The sequence below is a fragment of the Macrotis lagotis genome, chromosome 2 (genome assembly GCF_037893015.1).
Source record: "Macrotis lagotis isolate mMagLag1 chromosome 2, bilby.v1.9.chrom.fasta, whole genome shotgun sequence".
Taxonomy (NCBI): Eukaryota; Metazoa; Chordata; class Mammalia; order Peramelemorphia; family Peramelidae; genus Macrotis; species Macrotis lagotis.
This window is the reverse complement of record NC_133659.1, coordinates 335,071,396-335,090,032: the sequence shown is the minus strand read 5'-3', so window position 1 is coordinate 335,090,032 and position 18,637 is coordinate 335,071,396. Positions and strand designations below refer to the sequence as shown.

The 18,637-nt window shown below is 44.8% G+C and overlaps 1 protein-coding gene across 8 annotated transcripts in view; it reads right to left on the bottom strand.

The window, feature by feature from the left end:
* The window catches only part of EFCAB6 (EF-hand calcium binding domain 6), a 239,117-nt gene that overhangs the window by 84,462 nt on the left and 136,018 nt on the right, over positions 1–18,637 (bottom strand). For all 8 annotated transcript variants that reach the window (XM_074227119.1, XM_074227117.1, XM_074227120.1 and 5 more), the window contains 7 exons: positions 17,924–18,034; positions 15,800–15,908; positions 12,765–12,935; positions 11,847–11,912; positions 10,962–11,122; positions 9,301–9,486; positions 5,405–5,573 (listed from right to left, as the gene is read on the bottom strand). In XM_074227119.1, the coding sequence (XP_074083220.1) occupies positions 5,405–5,573; positions 9,301–9,486; positions 10,962–11,122; positions 11,847–11,912; positions 12,765–12,935; positions 15,800–15,908; positions 17,924–18,034 (973 nt within the window). The remainder of the gene's footprint in view (positions 1–5,404; positions 5,574–9,300; positions 9,487–10,961; positions 11,123–11,846; positions 11,913–12,764; positions 12,936–15,799; positions 15,909–17,923; positions 18,035–18,637) is intronic.

Here is an 18,637-nt window from a genome sequence, read left to right as displayed (position 1 = left end):
CTGTGCAGTGGGGGATCAGGACAGACTATCACACAGAAACAAGAGGGAAAAAAGAAAGAAAAGAAAACCAATTTTAGGGAGAGACTAAACCTTTGACAAAATAAATGGCTCTCTTGCCTCCTCAGTCTCTTCTTGCTCCTCTGATATTTCTAAGCTGAAGAGGACAGCAAAGCAACAAGACTTATTACAAGCAGCTGGACTTAGAGGGGAGACTTCTCAGACAACTTCTCAGACAATTGATATTAAAGAAGATTGGGACAAAAGACAGAATTTCTTGGCTTCCTCCCCTCTTCCTCTCAGATCTGTGCTGGGAAATACTCTCCCAAAACTTGATTTGAAGCCAGAGGTAGAAATGTCTTCCTAAAATGTGACTTCCCCAAATGAATCCACTCCAGTGACTTCCTATTACCTCCAGGATCAAATAGGAAGCTGTGTTTGGCATGCAAAACCCTGCCTAAACTGGCCCCTCCTCCCTTCTTCCCTAACAAACACTCTCTGATCCAGAAACATGGGCCTCCTGGCTGGTCTACCAACAAGAAGACCCTGCATCTCTTAGCTCTGGGCATTTTCTCTGGCCGTTCCTCCTGCCTGGAGCACCCTCCTTTCTCATCCTGACCTACTACCCTGACTTCCTTAATATTCAAAAAATCTCTTCTTCTACAAGCTTTTCACCATCCTGCCTCACTTTAGTGCCCATTCCCCTGTTGGTTATGCCCAGTTATCCTGGTTAGAGCTTGGCAAGTCATCTCCTTTGATTGGGATCTCCTTGAGGGCAGAGATTGTTTTTGCCTCCTTTTGTATGTCCTCAGCGCTTAGCCTAGTTGTCTGGGTCATAGGGAGTTTACTGACCCATTAATCGATCTTGGACCACTCTGGGGGAAAGGAGGAGGCACAGGAGGGAGAGAGGAAGAATCTACCTGCGCACAGCTGCCACCGTGTTCTCCGTCTTAGATTTGTCAAGTGTTGCCCTTGCTGCTGGAATTTAACTCTAGGAGCTGGGGAGAGGCACAGTAGCAGGAAGCAAAGCCCCTCTCCCCCACTGCCACTTAACCTCCATCCTCTGCCAATAGCGTGAAGACATTTTCCTACTGAATTGGTTGTGGAGTGCTGGCCCAGAGCAGCCTTGGAAGAAGAAGAGAATCCTCAGTAGGAAGAGCAAAGACTGAACAGAGAAAAGTGGGGAGGGGGAGAGGAAGACTGGAGGGACTGAGCAGAAAATGCAGTTAGGGCAAACAGGGAGCTGGTTAAAGAGACTGGAACTGAGACTGGAGCTAAGAAGGGACCATGGCAGGGGGGTGAGAGACAGGGGAAGGGGTGTTCCAAATGCATGGATCCCCAGGTGGTGATCCTAGGTTTGGGGATCCACAGTCATAGCCAGGATTTCACATCACCCACTGATTCATTTCTATGACCAAGAGTTCTAACATTCCTCCATATGACCAGAACTTCTATTCCACCCCTCCTTCAGTACCTCCCCCCATCCTTATTCTTCATCCTTAACATGACTATGACTCTGTATAGCCCTCAGGGCTCTCCCATTTCCACTTATGCTCCCTTTATGATCCATTTATGATGTGTAAATGCCTCTCTGATTGGGTGAAGAGGAGAACAAAGCAATTGACTGAACAAAGAAGCTAAACAAGTTAAAGGGTTTTAAATAGCTAAGCCTTAAGTGAAGTTCAGTGGTTCACCTTCAAGGATGGGGGAGATTGCAAGCTAGGAGCTCTGCCTATAGAGGAAGCCTGTCATGAGGGCAGAGCAACAGATTTCCCCACACACAGACACACAGAGACAGACATGGACACACACACACACACACACACACACACACACACACACACACACACACACACAGAGTCACCTGTAAGGGAAAGCAAGTCCAAGAAACAGAACCTTTGTGAATTGAGAGTTGAGCTGAGAGAGGAGTAGGCTTTGTGAATCCTCCCAGTAGAGATGTTACACCCAAGGGGAGCCTCATGAGGACTTGATGAAGTGAGAAAGCACTTTCAATACCTTTGTATCAAAAATTATGAAGCTTCCTTTGCCACATGTCTCCTACATGTGTTCCTCATTACCATTATAGTTTAGGTTTATGTCTATTCTTCCTACAGATGTTCTATTCATTTGAGGGGAAGTGCAAATAAGATTTACAGGAGGAATATTTTGGAACCACTAACTAACTTTGCTATGCCATTTAAGAAAATGTCTTTGCTAGGCATTGGCCAATTGTTAATGGGAAACACATCAATGGGGGCTCATGATCTAGGAGTAGTTTCCCCTAGAAACTGAGGTAACAGTTGCCCTCTGGGGACTCAATCTGCAAATCTCAGTGCAAATGGGAGTTGCTCAGAGGGTGTGTTAGTATACTATAAAATGAATATAATACCAGTAAAACATGTGCCTCAATGGTGGGAGAATGATGTATGTAAGGTGATTTTTAAAATATTAAACTCCTATGTAAATGTCAATTATCATACTGATTTATTTGAGGTTACACAAGAAATTCATTGTATTTAGAGCTAGATGTTTTAGAATTTTATAGATGAGGTAAGGTAAGTCAAACAGGAATCAAGCTGTAGAGGCAAGATGAAGCCTAGGTCTTCAGAGTCATATCTCACCACCACATACCACCTGGACTAGGGTGACTGACTTATTTTGAGTGAGACCATAAGGTCAGAGCCCAGGTTGAAATGGACCGCAGAACTTCTCTGTGGAATCGCTAATATTCTAAACACATCACAAAATGCCAAGTGCCTCGCTGATATAGGAGGGGCCCACATTCTAAAGGACAGACTCCCACAGCATCCAGGCCATCACCAGGGGTCCTGTTTCCTACCAGATCAAGCCAATGAGTGATGATGGCTCTGGAAAAGGCAATGAGAAGTTGCACAACATTCCCCTCACTATTATCAACATAATTTGCATGTCATGCCATCATTCATCTGATGTCATGGTGTCTTCTTCAATTTCAAAGGACAACAATCAATCATCAGTCAATCAATCATTCAGGATACATTTAGGAACCAACAACAACAGTGAGGCACTGGGAACTATCTCTACTCAGAAAGTAAGAGTTCTGGAGCTGTACATATCAGAAGTATCCTATTCACAATATATTCAGAAGAAAATCAGTAAATTCCTAATGGTTTTACCTGGAAATACCCACATATAGAAACAATCCTCTAATAAACCCAAGTAGGACTGAGCTATGAAATGAGGAATTGAGAGATTGGTCTAAATTTGGTCCTAGTTTGAATTTCATTTGAGCCAACAACAATGACCAAGAAATGAGACTTCTGTTTGTGACTATAGTTGTGAAAATGCAACATGGCTTAAAAAGTCCTTATTTTGAAAGGTATAAACTGGAAATGTTAATGTATTATATTAAAATATGTGAAATTCTTAACTTATGTAGACCAAGATTCACATAGAAATGTCTTTAGAAATAAGAGCAGGTACTTTTAGCTCATGACAGCAATACCTATCATAATGCTTTCAGGTTTGCAAAGCATTTATTCTGTGATCTCATTTAACAATTCTTGGAAACAGAGGTCATTATTATATCTTTTACAGATGAGGAAACTGAGGCAAACAGAGGTGAAATGACTTGTCAGGAATCATAACAGCCAGGAAGTGAGGCAATTTCTTCCTCTGTAAAAAGAGAGGACTAGACCAGGTGATCTCTCAAATCCTTCCTAGCTCTCAATCAATGAACGTATGTCTAAATTTTCAAAGTAAATTCATTTCTCTCTAGCCTGTCATTTCTTCACACACATATAAAACCTTCATTGTAAAAATAAACCATGGTGTGAAAACAGTGGCAGTTTTCGTTTTTGCCAAGGCAAAGACTTTTTTTCTGTGTTCCTGAAGAGTCTGAACAGCTGGCAATGATGACCTGCCAGGAGGCACACAGGCTCATGAAGAGCAGGAGGGGCACAACAGGTGACTTCTACTAACCCTCACCTCAAAAACCCCAACTCTCTAAGGTCCTCAAGGCTTTACTCCTTTTCTTCACTTTGAAAACTGGTTTATATTTCACATATTCTTACATGTGGAAATGTTTTTCCTCAATAAAATAGAAGTTCCTTGAGGATAGGGTTTGTTTCATTTCAGAAACTGGTATCCCAGAATCTAGATTCCAGGGACATCTCCAGTCTTCCTTCTCTATATATCCTGTCACTGAACCCAGATGGCTCAAGAGAAGAAAGTGAGACTGGAGATTTTGCACAGCCCTCCCTCACACAAATCCAATTCAATTGCATGTCATGGCATCATCTCCCTGATGGTGATGATGTCATAGTCCTGTTTGAGAATGAGGCACATAGAGTTATTTAATATTAATTATTCATGTTATCTCTTCTTCCCTCTTTCTCCTTTCCTGCCCTTATTTATTTGCCTGGCCAACATTTGGAACAATTTACATATATTTTAGTTTTTCAGTATATTTGTAGACTGGGGTTTTATTATGATCCATTCAAGCAAAGGAGATGAGAGGGATATTTTATATTTGCCTAAATGTCTATACCATTTTCCTAAGGTCTTTCTAGTAGACATTTACTAATTCCCTTAATCAGAGGCAATTAAGAAACTCTCCAAGACTCTTTATCTTTTTCTAATACATTTCTGACTTCCCATATATAATTATTCCTTCCAATCACAGGGGTTAGGGACATGGCATCCTAAAATTTGGAAAATCCACATAAAATTTTTTGGCCCTCCCTCTAAACCAGAAAAGACATCTGATTTTTTTTCTTTTTTCTTTTATGGGGTGTTTTAAATATCTTATTGTAAAATCTGGGTTGATATCATACAATACCATATATATATATATATATATATATATATATATATATATATATATATATATCATGCATTTCTGAGTTTCTAAACTTGTTCTGTATCATCTACTGATCTTTTGGTGTCCTATGCAGCTTACCCCCCCAATACCCCCCCAAAAATTCTCATTTAATTTCATATCTTGATGTATTGAAACTGGGATGGCAGCAGGTATGATGTGGAATGGATAACTGCATTTCATTAAACATTGCATGGCTGTCCTAACTCCAAGGGATGGCCCAGGACTGGGTCAAACACATTGGACTTCTCATCAAGGGCATTAAAATGTAGCCTCTGACTTGACTAGTCAAAGTTTGGCCAGTCTGATGGGCATCTATTTTCCAAGACTGTCTTCAGACAATTATGTCCTCAGAGAACCAGGCAATGGTTGATTTTTTATGTGATGCTCTCAGGTTCCTGATTCTTTGGGACCATTGGAAGACCAGAGGTCACCAACTTGAGGAAACGAAGCAAGTCAAATACATATGCATGTGCACACAAGAGCATGCACAGCTGTGCAGAAGTACACATGCTCACACCCACACACACAGACACCCCACTTTCCTACCTTCCTAAATTCCTCGTTGCTGATTTTTGCCAGGGGGTGCTTGCTGTACTCAAGGAAGCTGTCCCGAAAGCCTGTGTCCTGCAGCTGGATCCAGTTCTTAAGACTTTCAATCACTTCTTCCAGAGTCTTGTTTCTCATTAGCTCATATTTACAGTCACTGTACCTGTTCCTAAAAACAGAGGCCCCAAAGTGGACAAAAGCACATTGGCATGCAGACTGGTGAATGGGGATGCCTTGAGCTGAAGCAGATGCCACCTCTATGGACCAAGGTCAGCTGGTCAGCATAAGCCTTGGTTCTCTCTAGCTATCCAGTATGGGAGGAAATGGTCTAGATGCCTTTGGGAAATGAAGCCATCCCCTCTGATAGTAGAGGTTTGGGGGCAGGCAATGACTCCCTGTTGGGGAGGGTGTTAGAGAGGATGCCTATTCAGGAACTGGCTAGTCTAGAGGGCTGCCAAGGCCTGGGCTGGCTGACATTCTGTACAATCATCAGATCACATTGCAGTCCAGGCCTGCCTGCAATGGCCCTCAGGCCAGTCTCTGGTCTCCAGTTTATCTTGTTTGCATCTCTTGTCCATAGTTGTTGGCAGGTGGTCTCCCCACATCTAACTGGGAGCTCCTGATTCCTAGGGCTTCAAACAGGGCTAGACATCTAACAGCTACAGATAAAGCTAAGCAACTTGACCTAGGCCCTCCCCACTCCATTGCTCCTAAATCCTAGTGGTGAAGTGTAATGCTCCGCAGTCAGGAAACCTGAGTTCAAATTCTGTCTCAGACATTCCTTTGTATGACCAGGGCAAGTCATTTCACCTCTTCCTGCCTCATTTTCCTCACCTGTACTATGGGGATAATGACTGGATATAACTCTCAGGGTTGTTTTGAGGCTCAAACAAGACCCCCTTACCCTAGAACTATTTGGGGGAAAACAGGCACCAGATTCTCTGAGAGTATAGCTTCTCAGAGGTTACCCAGTCTACTACCCTCATTTTTACACATGAGGAAACAGAGGCCCAGGTAGGTGAAGAGATGAAGAGACTCACTACTTTTCTAGAAACTCAGACACAGATCACTGTGTGTGTGGGGGGGGGGGAGACCATGGTGGGTTTCCCAACACATCCTGGGGCAAAAGGTAGACTCTTAAAAATATTAATAATATGGGGCAGCTAGGTGGCACAGTGGATAGAGCACCAGCCCTGGAGTCAGGAGTACCTGAGTTCAAATCTGGCCTCAGACACTTCATAATTACCTAGCTGTGTGGCCTTGGGCAAGCCACTTAACCCCACTGCCTTGTAAAAAAAAAATAGTAATAGTCTTTTTGTAGTTCTTTATGGTTTGTAAAGTGTTTACAAATATTAACTTCATTTGCTCCTCACAATAATCCTAGAAGGTGGGAGCTGTTATTTTATATTTTACAGGTGAGGAAACTGAGTCAGAGGGCTTAGGTGACTTGCCCAGTATCACACAGCTAGGCAGTAAGCTCCTTGAGAGCCAGAAGTGTTTCATTTTTGTCTTGGTAGCCCATGAAGTAGATTGGAGCAAGGCTCTTCCCTCTCTGGGTCTGCTTTCCTCATTCATGTGGATGAGATTGGACTGGATCATCTGAAAGGTCCTTTCAGCATTGGGAACAATTTTGGGCTGTCTGCAAAGGAGAGTACTGTCTGAGACCAGCATTAACGCCTAGACCTTTGAGGCCATCCTTGCCCTCTCTCCACCCCACAGGGACTTGTGATTGTTTTCATTCTGATTCATCTCCCCCATTTTGGAATCCTATGCTAGTGCCCCACCCTACTAGGAACACCTTCAGATTTCATCAGCCACCCATTAAGATAATCCATTGTTACTTATCCCAGAACATCTTCCAAGTGAGATTATAAAGTGAAAATCTTGCATCTCTTTTACATTTCTTTATGGATTTATTATGACCAGGAACAAGCAAGTTAAAAAAATCATTCTTTTTCATTAGCACTCAATAGCATCTTTCAAAATGAAGAGTCAGAATGTTCGTTCTTTGGTTGGACTTTTTAATAGATTCACTAAGTGTGTTTTATGTTAAGACTTAAATTTAGCAATCATTTTAATAGCTTGATCACTTGTACTGGAAACATTAAATAAACAATTTAATGGCAGCTTTTCCCAAGAAGATGAAAGGAAGCTGGGGCAGCTAGGTGATGTAATGGATAGAGCATAGGCCCTGGAGTCAGGAGGATCTAAGTTCAAATCTGGTCTCAAACACTTAAAACTTACTTAGCCATGTGACCTTGGGCATGTTCCTTAACTCCATTGCCTGGCAAAAGTCCAAAAGCAAAAACAAAAAAAGATGAAACCGTCTGAGCTGAGAAATATATAATCCTTTGGTTAAAATGATGGACTCTTGTTTGAAATCAGAAGGGACCTTAAATCCAATGACTAACTCCAAGCCTAACAAGGATGGAGGAAACCCTTGTACAGTCCATGCCAGAGAACCCCAAATGGGAATCAGAAGATTTAAGTCAATTCTTGCCTCTTCCATTTACTATGGGTGACCTTAAGCCTATTTCCCCCTCCATATCATGAGAGATTTTGATTAGATGAACTTTTGAAAAGATGGACCCCTCTTCAACTCTGAAATATGGCAGAACCACAGTCAATGGCTAACTGGTGAGTGTAACATCAAAAAGTAAAGTTACGAAATAGGCTCTAACCAATAAACAAGCATTTATTGGTACCTACTGTGTGCCAAATCCTGCGGGGAATGCCAGAGATAAATTGAACAATGCTTGTCCTCAAGAAGTTTAGATTGGACCAAGTGCCAAGCACCCTGCCAAATCTGGAAATTTAGAATGAAACATAGTCCCTACCTATCAGGAGTTAATCATTTTTTCAGTTTTCCAAGAGCCATGTTGGAACTTTACAGTACCTCCTCAGTTATCAGAAGGCAGTGTTTATTTTGGGGTTTTTTTTAGAAGAAATTTTTTTTGGAACTATGCTCAAAGGGCAACAAAAATGTACATACCCTTTGACCCAGCAATACCACTACTGGGTCTATACCCTGAAGAGATGAGGAAAAAGGGTAAAAACATTACTTATACAAAAATATTTATAGCAGCCCTGTTTGTAGTGGCAAAGAATTGGAAATCCAGTAAATGTCCTCCAATTGCACAATGGCTTAGCAAACTGTGGTATATGTATGTCATGGAACACTATTGTTCTATTAGAAACCAGGAGGGGTGGGATTTCAGGGGAAACCTGGAGGGATTTGCATGAACTGATGCTGAGTGAGATGAGCAGAACCAGAAAAACACTGTACACCCTAACAGCAACATGGGAGTGATGTTCAACCTTGAAGGACTTGCTCATTCCATCAGTGCAACAATTGGGAACAATTTTGGGCTGTCTGCAAAGGAGAGTACTGTCTGTATCCAGATAAGGAGCTGTGGAGTTTGAACAAAGTACAAGGACTATTCCCTTTAACTTGGGGAAAAAAACAGATGTCTTGTCTGATCTTGTTACCTCTGAGAATTCTGTTCTCTTTAAGGATATGATTTCTCTCTCATCACACCCAATTTGGATCAAGGTACAAAACAAAGTAAAGACTGATGGAGTGCTATCTCTGGGGTGGGGGTGGGGGGAGGGAAGCAAGATTGGGGGAAAATTGTAAAACTCAAATAATATCTTTAATAAAAATAAAAAATTTTAAAAAAAGAAGACTTTTTTTGATATTCCATTTTTTGATTTCCAAATTCTCTTCCCTCTCCCCAGTTCCTCACTTCAATAAGAAGGAAAGCAAGTTTACTTTGTTTATCTGTTATACAATAAATGGTATAACTCAATTACCCCCCAAAAAAATCTGTAATATAGTAATTGTTATATTAGTCTTATTTAAACAAAAACAGCCTGGTAAAACAAATTATTTTTACCTGCAATCAAAAATTTTGTCTCTATCCCTCTCAGAAGTATCATCTCTTCTAGAAAAAATGTTTATTGGCTGGAAATTTTGTACAGTGACTGGAGATTCAAAGGTTGGGCTGGTGATTCCAATACTGGCCAAAAGTTTCTTGTAAAGGATTCCTCCTGAAGTTCCATCCTGGAATTTATCACAGAGTCTGAATAAAAGAAAGAAACCATTAGAACTTGGGGGGATGAAAGAAAAGCCTCACTCCACATCTTCCTCCTTGGTAAATATGCTAGAAAGAGTTGGGCAGCCCAACTGGCCCCAAGGTAGAGTGCCCTTGGGATTGCAGAAGTAGCCAAGGGCTTCCAAATCGACCAGGGTTTTCTCCATCAGAAACATTTTGCCTGTAAAGACAACACAAGTGTTTTAAAAAAAATTTTCACAAATCCAGTTGACAACAATAAACAAGCATTAAACTCCAACTCTGTACAGGGCCCTGTACTGTGTCCTGAAGGAGATATCAAATTTTGCAGTCCCAGCCCTCCCGGGGGTCATTGACTACCAAGGCAATGACACACAGAGATATCACAGGATGAAGGTAAAGTGTGAGACAAAGAGCTATGGGAGGGCTAGAGGAATTGAGATTTTAAATAGGAACTTAATGGGCAAGGAGGAGAAGGCCGTTCCAAACACTGAGACTGGACTGAGCAAAGATGCAATGATATCTCTAAACTGAGGAAGAGAATGTGTCCCCTAGCAACTATGGGGTGTTAGTAAATGTGCAGGATTGTTATGATGTACATCAGGTGGCACCATTGACAGAACCCTAGGCCTGGAGTCAGAAAACCGAGTTCAAATCCTGCCTCAAATAATGACCAGCTGGGTGACCCTGGAAAGTCACCTGGTCACTGTACCTCAGTTTCTTAGGCTTTCCTCCTCTTTAAAACAGGGATAATGAAGGCATCTCTCCTAGAGTTGTGAGGATTCAATGAAATCTGATTAGTTGAGGGCAAGCCCAGGGTCAGCCACCACACATTTTATAAGGACTCATTCATTCCCTCAGTGTCTTACAGAAGACTAGGATGTTTTGATGGCACGTGGATATGGATACACACACGGATGTATGTGGGAACTGGGGGGGAGGGGTGTCTGTAGAGTACAGCGAGTCTGGTTCTGTCTGTCCCTCAGCTGTCTTGCCCTCAATCTGCATTTCTTGACCCTCTCAAGAAGACCTCCTGGCTTAGAGGTAGCAGGACTTCATCCCCCAGAAGGCTGTGGATGTTTGTAGCAGCAACAGCCTCTGCCTTTGGAGGTTTGGAAACACTCAGTCCAAAAGATCACAGCATGAGAGGGCAAGAGCTGAGAGTTTATTTCAACCTCTGCCAGTCCCTGCTTGAGGCTTTAAGTCAGTGACATACACTGGCATAGCTTCACATGGTACCAGCTCAGAATGGAAGCTCTTGTGGTTGGAAGACATGCTAGTGTGCCCCTGGCCTTAACTAATTACCTAGAGCAGGAACTGGCCAACTCTGGGCTAAGGGCTGAACCCAGCTTGCTGCCTCTCCATAACAGCTGCCTAGAGAATCGCTCAGAGTTGACCAAATAAGTGGTGAATTGGCAGAGAGAAGAATTAGAGAAGTCTGGAGATGAAGCAACAGGCATGGAATCAGTAGCCAGAAAACTTACTTTGTCAGATAATCATCAGACAAATACCGGCAGAAAGTTAGTAAGATTTTCTTTAAGTTATTTCTACTAATGAGTCCTGTGTCTCCAATATCATAGCTGTTCAGCATATCACAGAAGTCTTGCCAATTTTTGGAAATGGTATCTTGAAGAATTTCTTCCACCTAAAACATCAGGAACATTTTTAGTGATCTTTTGTCCTATAAAAATATATATAAAATGTCCACTGAAGGAACATGGAGAGAAGAAACTGTAGCATTATGAAAACTGGGCTTTGGGTTCTAAATTGGGGTCTAAGTCTGGCTCTGATGCATACCAAACATATAGCCCACAAGAAAGCCTATCTCTTTGCTGGGCAATTTGCTTCTCTATAAAATGAGCACATGCTTTGTTCACTCTAAAGCTTGTGTCTGATGACCAAGCCTCCTTATAGTCATCCTCCATCTCTAATAGCCATCTCAGCAGGTACAAGCTTTGCCAGATGCTAGCAAGGTAAGAAAGCTCTGAGGGCAAAGTGGGATGGACCAGCTACTCAACCATTGATCACCAGACATGGAGAGGCTCCTCATCAAAATGATAGTCACCTGAAGATGACGGCTTTGGGTGGCCAACTTTCTTTTTTTTTTTAGGTTTTTGCAAGGCAAATAGGGTTAAGTGGCTTGCCCAAGGCCACACAGCTAGGTAATTATTAAGTGTCTGAGATCAGATTTGAACCCAAGTACTCCTGACTCCAGGGCCGGTGCTTTATCCACTGCACCACCTAGCTGCCCTGCCAACTAACTTTCAAAGGGATGGGATGAGTGCACCCACTGATGAAATCTCGAGTCAGCCTAGCATAAGGTTAATAGGATTGCTGCTGATTTTATTAATAAGGGCAATGTTACTTACTGAATCCCAAGCCAGAAATTGAGGAGTCTTATCTTTGATTCTTTCAAATAGTGTCTTTTTTCTAATCTGAAGGAGGGAGAAAGAGGGCAGAATATTGGCAAATGAAAGCTGATGATGTAATAAAAACTCAGCTCTCATAGGAGCTTTTGCTACTATTTCCAATCTCCCCCACACTTCCCCCTGCATCTGTCGGTGCCCAAACGGTCCTGGGCCTGGAAGGCTCTCCCTCCCTGCATCACTTGCAATCCTCAATCCCCCTTGAGGCTAGGCACAGTACAAACCTATACACCCAAGTCTTTCTCAGTTCAGTCAGTTAAGAGCTCTCTCTCCCGCTTCAATTTCTGTTAGATCGGTTTCTCTGTTTAGATGAGCTCATCTCACCCACACCTACACAGAAGTACATGCGAGCACACACGGGCATACATGCATACAGTGTACAGATGCACATGCAACATGCGAGTGCGTGTGCGCACATCCACATGTGCACATGCGTGTGCCTGCACAGGCCCGAACTCATATGTGTCACGCACACATGCATGTACACGCACATGCACCCGTCCACAAGCACATGTAAGAACGCACATGTGCAAGCACCTGTGTGTGCACATGCACCTGCACACACAACGCATCCGCACACGCATGTCCGCACACGTGCGCGCACACAGACCCACTCACACGCTGAGGCGGCGTGGGGGGTGCTCCCGGGAGGTCTTAGGTGTCAGGGGTGCCGCCCAGGCCCCTGGCCCGGCAGCCCCCTGGCCCGGCAGCCCCCTGGCCCGGCAGCCCCCTGGCCCGGCAGCACCTCGGCCCCGCAGCACCTCGGCCCGGCAGCACCTCGGCCAGCTCCCGCGCCCGGCAGCACCTCGGCCAGCTCCCGCGCCCGGCAGCACCTCGGCCAGCTCCGGGCCGCTCACTCACCGCGGTGGCCTCCTCCTCCAGCAGGCTCAGGAAGGCGGCGGAGCTGACGTAGCCGGTGGCGGCCGGGTCCAGGAGCTGCAGCAGCTCCTTGAAGTCGGCGTCGCTGACCTTCCAGAAGACACAGTTCAGGACCTGCCGCAGTTCTTTGCCCGAGATCTTCCCGTCCGGTTTCTCGCGGTTGTGGAGGAGGAAAGGGAGAGAAACAGAGAGTGGGGAAGGAGCCTCGCACTGTGAGTTGGCCCCGGGCGGGGGGAGGGAGCCAGCCGCCCCTCTCTCCCCTGTGGGGCCTCTGTTTTCTTACCTCTGTGAAATGGGTACAACCATGCCTGACCTGTACGGAATTCAGCTGCAAAATGTGCTTCTTCTAAGTCAACATGGATTACATTTGGGGAAAGAGGAGTCGGACTGCTCCAGGCTGGGCAAGGGGCTGGAAGAGATGGCGGAGTGGAGGCAGGGGCCGTATCGGAAGACACACATGAGTGTGGAGGAGACTCGGTCAGCGAAAGAGAGCCATGAGTAAGGGAACCAGGGGAGAGGGGCCTCAGCTCATTGAGCCGGTGCCCTGAATAGAGCCTGGAGTCGGAAGAACTGAGGCCAAAAGTGGCCTCAAACACTGACTGACTGGGTGACCCTGGGCAAGTCATTTTACTTGTCTGCCTTTTCTGGAAAAGGAGAGAACTGAGCTGAATGGCCTCAGAAGTCCCTTCCAGAATACTAAAATTCCCTCATCAAATGGTTTTGTTATCTTTCCCTCTCTGTGTCTTCTTCCTCCTCAACCTGACCTTCATTCCCTTTCGCCTCCAATTCCTCTACTCCTCAGCACCATCTCCCCCACCTGCCCTGGTTCCACGGCCCTCTCTTGGCATGATCTTCACTACACTCGAACCCTTCTCCCAAAGTACTTCTCGGGGCAGCTAGGCGGCACAGTGGATAGAGCACCGGCCCTGGAGTCAGGAGGACCTGGGTTCAAATTTAACCTCAGACACTTCATAATGACCTAGCTGTGTGGCCTTGGGCAAGCCACTTAACCCCGTTGCCTTGCAAAAACCTAAAAAAAATACCCTAAAATACCCTAAAAATCCTAAAAAAACATAACAAAGTACCCTTCTCCCAGAGAACATTTCTCCTAACTCTCTATTAACATCCAACATCTGCCGACTCTGCTCCTTTCTACATCCTGCTGAATAGAGGAGAAAATCACAAACCCAAGCCCAAGCTTCTTTCAAATCTCAATTAGCTCCACCCACTTCAAATCCTCTTATTCATATTTCTATGTACCTGTGATATCGCCCCAGTGAATGTAAGACCCTTGAGGGCAGAAATTATTTTATTTTAGCTTCTCATATTGCTGGTACTTAGCAAGATGTTTCTTAATGTTTAAAAATAAAGTGAAACAAAAACTACCCTATAAATATCAACTATTTATTATTATTATTATTATTATTATTATATTTTTTCTCCTTAATCAGAGGGTCTAATTTATTTTAAAGGAACAACTTCCAGAATCCCAAATCCAGATCCCACCCAGAAAGGTGGGATCCATTCAGCATGCTCTTCTAAGGTCCATCTAAGTAAATTTATTCTGTACAGAAATGTATTTTTTCATGGAAAAAAAAGTTAACATTGTCTTCATGGTATCATGAACCCTGTCTTTGCTCTCTAACCACCCTATTAAGCACCTCTGAATCCTGGGTTCAGTCATTCATCCCATCCAACACCAGGGGTTCAACAAGATCACCAATTTTTCCTCTTCCTTTAGTCCCTGGGTTCTAGGCTCAGCTATCCCATCCTGCCTCGGGGGCTCTGGGAGCTCACACATCCTCCTTTTCCTATAGTCCCTGGGTTCTAGGCTCAGCTATCCCATCCTGCCTCAGGGGCTCTGGGAGCTCACTCTTTTTCCTCTAGTTTCTGAGTTCTAGACTCAACCATCCATCTTCAGGGGCTCACATCTTTTCCTTTCATCTCTGGGGCCCTGTTCCACTCTCCCCATCCATCCTAGGGTCTCCCCAGCTCAAGTATTCTCCCCATTCCCTTAGTGTCTGGAAGCATTATGATGAGGCCAACCCTCTGGAGAAGATTTTCTCCAGGCAATGATCCTATCAGACTAACTTCAGTCTGGGCCCCACTCCCTTGAATTTCTTGCAGCTTTCCCATCCCCCAATCACCAGGAATTTAATTTCAGAGTGATCTGAGCACCCAAAACCAGGGACATGTTTCTCAAATCCAAGGACAGCAATTATGGCCATGCCAGAGATCTCCAATGTGCTTGTCCCCCAAATCCAAAGCTTCCACTGAGACCTCACAGCAACCCTCTAAGGTGCTTGAGGAACCTCAGACATTATTATTCCATTTCCTAAAATTGAGATTCAGATTAATTGACTTGCCTGTGGTCACCCGACTAATATTCATTAGGTGGAATTGGAACCAAGATCCACTTGACTTGTGGTCTGTGCTCCAGCCCACTCTACCTCCTTGCTTCTCCATACTTTAATGATTCAAATCAACCAATTGATCTGCAGTGCCAGGCCCTGGGATGGGGGCTTAATACCCTAATGTTCACAAAGCCTACCCTCAGAACAGCCCCACCAGATCAGCAGTGTATGCATTATGCCCATTTTACAGATAGCAAAACTACCCTGAGAGATCAAGGGACTCGTCTAAGATTATATGACTAACAAACATTTTACTGCTTCTCTTTTTTAAACTCATCTTCAAATGTTGCCTTTTTAAAAAGAGACATCAAAGCAGAAGAAAATATAACCTTCTGGGATTCACTGGACCCTCCTGAGCCTCATCTGTGAGATGAAGGAGTCAGACTGATCCTTCCAGGGGCTTCTGACTGACATTCTAGTCTCCTGAGCAGCCTGTGGCTGAGAAAAATGACTGGAGGGCTGCTGTAGGTAACAAGTTAGGTGGGGGTCCCCAGGGAATCCCTGTACAGAGATGCCTCTCCTGGCCAAGGAGAGGGCAGCTGCCCACATCCTTCTGCGTGGTTGACCAAGCCTAGGTCCCACCAGGACCAGCATCAGTCTTACCGGGTTAACTATATAGAGAGCCTTCTTCAGAGCAGAAAAGCCATCATCCACATGGCTGCAGAGCTTCATGATAATAGTCTCCTTGAAGATGGGATCTGTTCCATACATTCTGAGGGGAAGAACAAAAAGAGGGAAGGTCTTCCTCAGGACCCTCCTCAGAGTTTGGCCAGTCAGCCACAGTCATTGGGCATCTGCCCCAGCCTGATGTCAAAGTTTGGGCTGGGAGCCTTGGCTTGCAAGGTTCCATTGCTCCCCATAGCTTCCCCCCCCTTTCAGTCCCTGGTCCTCCTTCCAGGCAGAGGGCCCAGGTCTATGCAGTAGTGATAAATGCCCAGATAGGCCCAGGAGATGGTCAGAGATGGCTCTCAGGCCCCTCTTGCACTAAATCACTGAACAGAGTTTGATGGACACTGATGGGTGGGTGAAACCATCCCTCAAGGTCACCCACACAGCAAGAGGAAGAGGTTTGCCAAAAGTGGCCACAGAAAAGGAATGGTTTTTTAAACAGACATAGCTACACACATACAAATAGATAAACATACAAACCTAGACACACATGTTTATGTGAATATGTGTTTCTGTGGTGACCATGTCATAGCCAGCATTTTGAGAACATTGGTAGGTTAGCAAAGTGCTTTCCAAATGTTAGAATTAATTTTTGGTATTGAGACATTAGTGTATCACAGAGGATGAAACTGAGGCGGGTAGAGATCAAATGAGTTGCCCAGGGTCACTCAGTAGCCAAGATCTATGGCTCCATTTGCACTCAGGTCTTCCAGATAACTAGCAGTTCCCCCTTCCCTACTCCAACTCCCTCTGTCCCCAACAATTGCCAGGATATGAGTTCCCCCCTTTTTTTACTTTGGGAACATAACTCTGAAATTAAAATGAAAAGCAGTACAGAATGTGATTCAGATTATAATCTTTGAAACATAATTTTCTTTCCTGCAGTTACTGAAAGGAAATGAAGAAGCCACTATTAAGTGGGCTGCTCCTGCATCCTCAGCACCTGGTCTATATTAGATACTTCACAGATGATAGTTGAACAATTGACTTACACAGCAGATGCTGGAGTCAGAAAACCTAAAACAAAGACTAGGCCTGGCCTTGGGGAGGCTATGTTCTAATACAGGAGGGCTTGGAGGAGCAGCAGGTGCCAGTAGGCTCAACCACTTCCCATCTCACCCCCAAAGTCCTTGGCATTTCCAAATGACTCAATGTTGGAAGCAGGCAGGGTTTTAAGAAGAAGGATGGCCTCCAGCCTTGTTCCGGGGCCCTGCGGGCTGTGGAGCTGGGCCATCCATCTTCCAAAGGCTCTGAGAGGGTTTGTATTGGGAGCCCGCCCTGGGCTTACTCAGTATTTGTGAGCCAGGCCCAGGACTGGGATGCCCAGCTTACCTTCACTTATTCACTCACTAACCCACCAGGAAATACAGTCACAGGGAGGAGTTACTAAACTAGGTGGATTAACTGTCCAAGGATGGGACTAAGCTTGCAGCATCTGGTGAAGCACTTTGCCTAGAGTCTGAAAGACCTGAGTTCAAAAGCCCCTGGGCAGCCGACTCACACATTTCCTCTTCAGTAAAATAAGGATAATATAAGAGTGAGATCGTGCTTGTATTGCACTTTGCAAACCTTAACGATCTCCAGCAATGCTGATTATTTATCCATTTGTTTATTATAATTAAATTGAATAGTGTGAGGTCCACTTGCTCAGGAATGCATGATGCAAAGAAAGGACTTCCAACGGTGGAGTAAGTAGCACCGTCTAGGGTCCCAGCTCTGTCATTATTGCCTAAATAGCCTTGGAGGGATCCAGGCACCTCATTTCCTTGTGCTTCAGTTTTCCTCATCTGAAAAATGAGCATAAAATTTCTTGCCCTCCCTACTCCCTGAACTCTTTTGAGAATTATCAGAGGCTGCATATGAAGACGTTGCAGATATAAAGGGCTCTAAAAATAGGTATTACTTGCCCAGAAGATCCCTCTGTCTGCAGGCAAGTTTAAAGCCCTCAACCCCATCTGTTGTTCCTCAAAAGCCCCACACTGGGATTCCACCACCTCTGCCCTCCAATCTCCCCACTGTATGTTCTGGTTCATAGAGGGAGCAGAAGAGGCCACTTACTTTTTCTTTTTCCTCATAGGAATCATGTGTCCGTTGTCAGCCAAAGCACACTCCTGACATTTCCTTAAAAACTGCTTCCAAGCAATTTTCCCGGTGGTTTTAAATCCTAGTCTGGGTCAAGTACAATAGAAAGACCGTGTCAGGCGAGTTGGCCTCTGGTCCAGGTCCAGGCAGCCATGGTGGACTGGGGAGGCTCCATCCAAGCCTGGAGACTTGGAGGAAACACGAGCCGGATTGTGTGGGGCTTGTGGGGGCAGCAAGAGGGTAAGGAGGAATGGGTCACAAGCTTCTGAGGCCCTGCCCCCAAGGGCCTGGGACCCAATGTAGCCTGGGGTCCTAGAGTCTGGGTCCAATGTGGGATGGGGCCCAAAATGCCCTGGGGCAGGCATCCTTCCTGCCATGACCACTTGGCCATCCTGCGGCCTCCCAAGAAGCACTCTACTGCTCAGAGGCATGCCTAGTACACAGAAGGCATATAAGAACTATTTAATCCTTCCCCCCACCTCCCTTGCAGAGCGAGATGGTCAGCAGGCCAGGGATAGTGACAGCCATACTAAAGTGGAAGGGGAGTGACAGTGAGCTACTCTTCAAACTCAGACTCATCGCCAAATTCTATCTCACCCCCAACTCAGCGATGGGAGTCCTGGCCATCTGAGACACAGCCTCAGCTGGGAGCCACATGTCCAGGAGAGTTGTATGGTGGCTGAAGGGGAT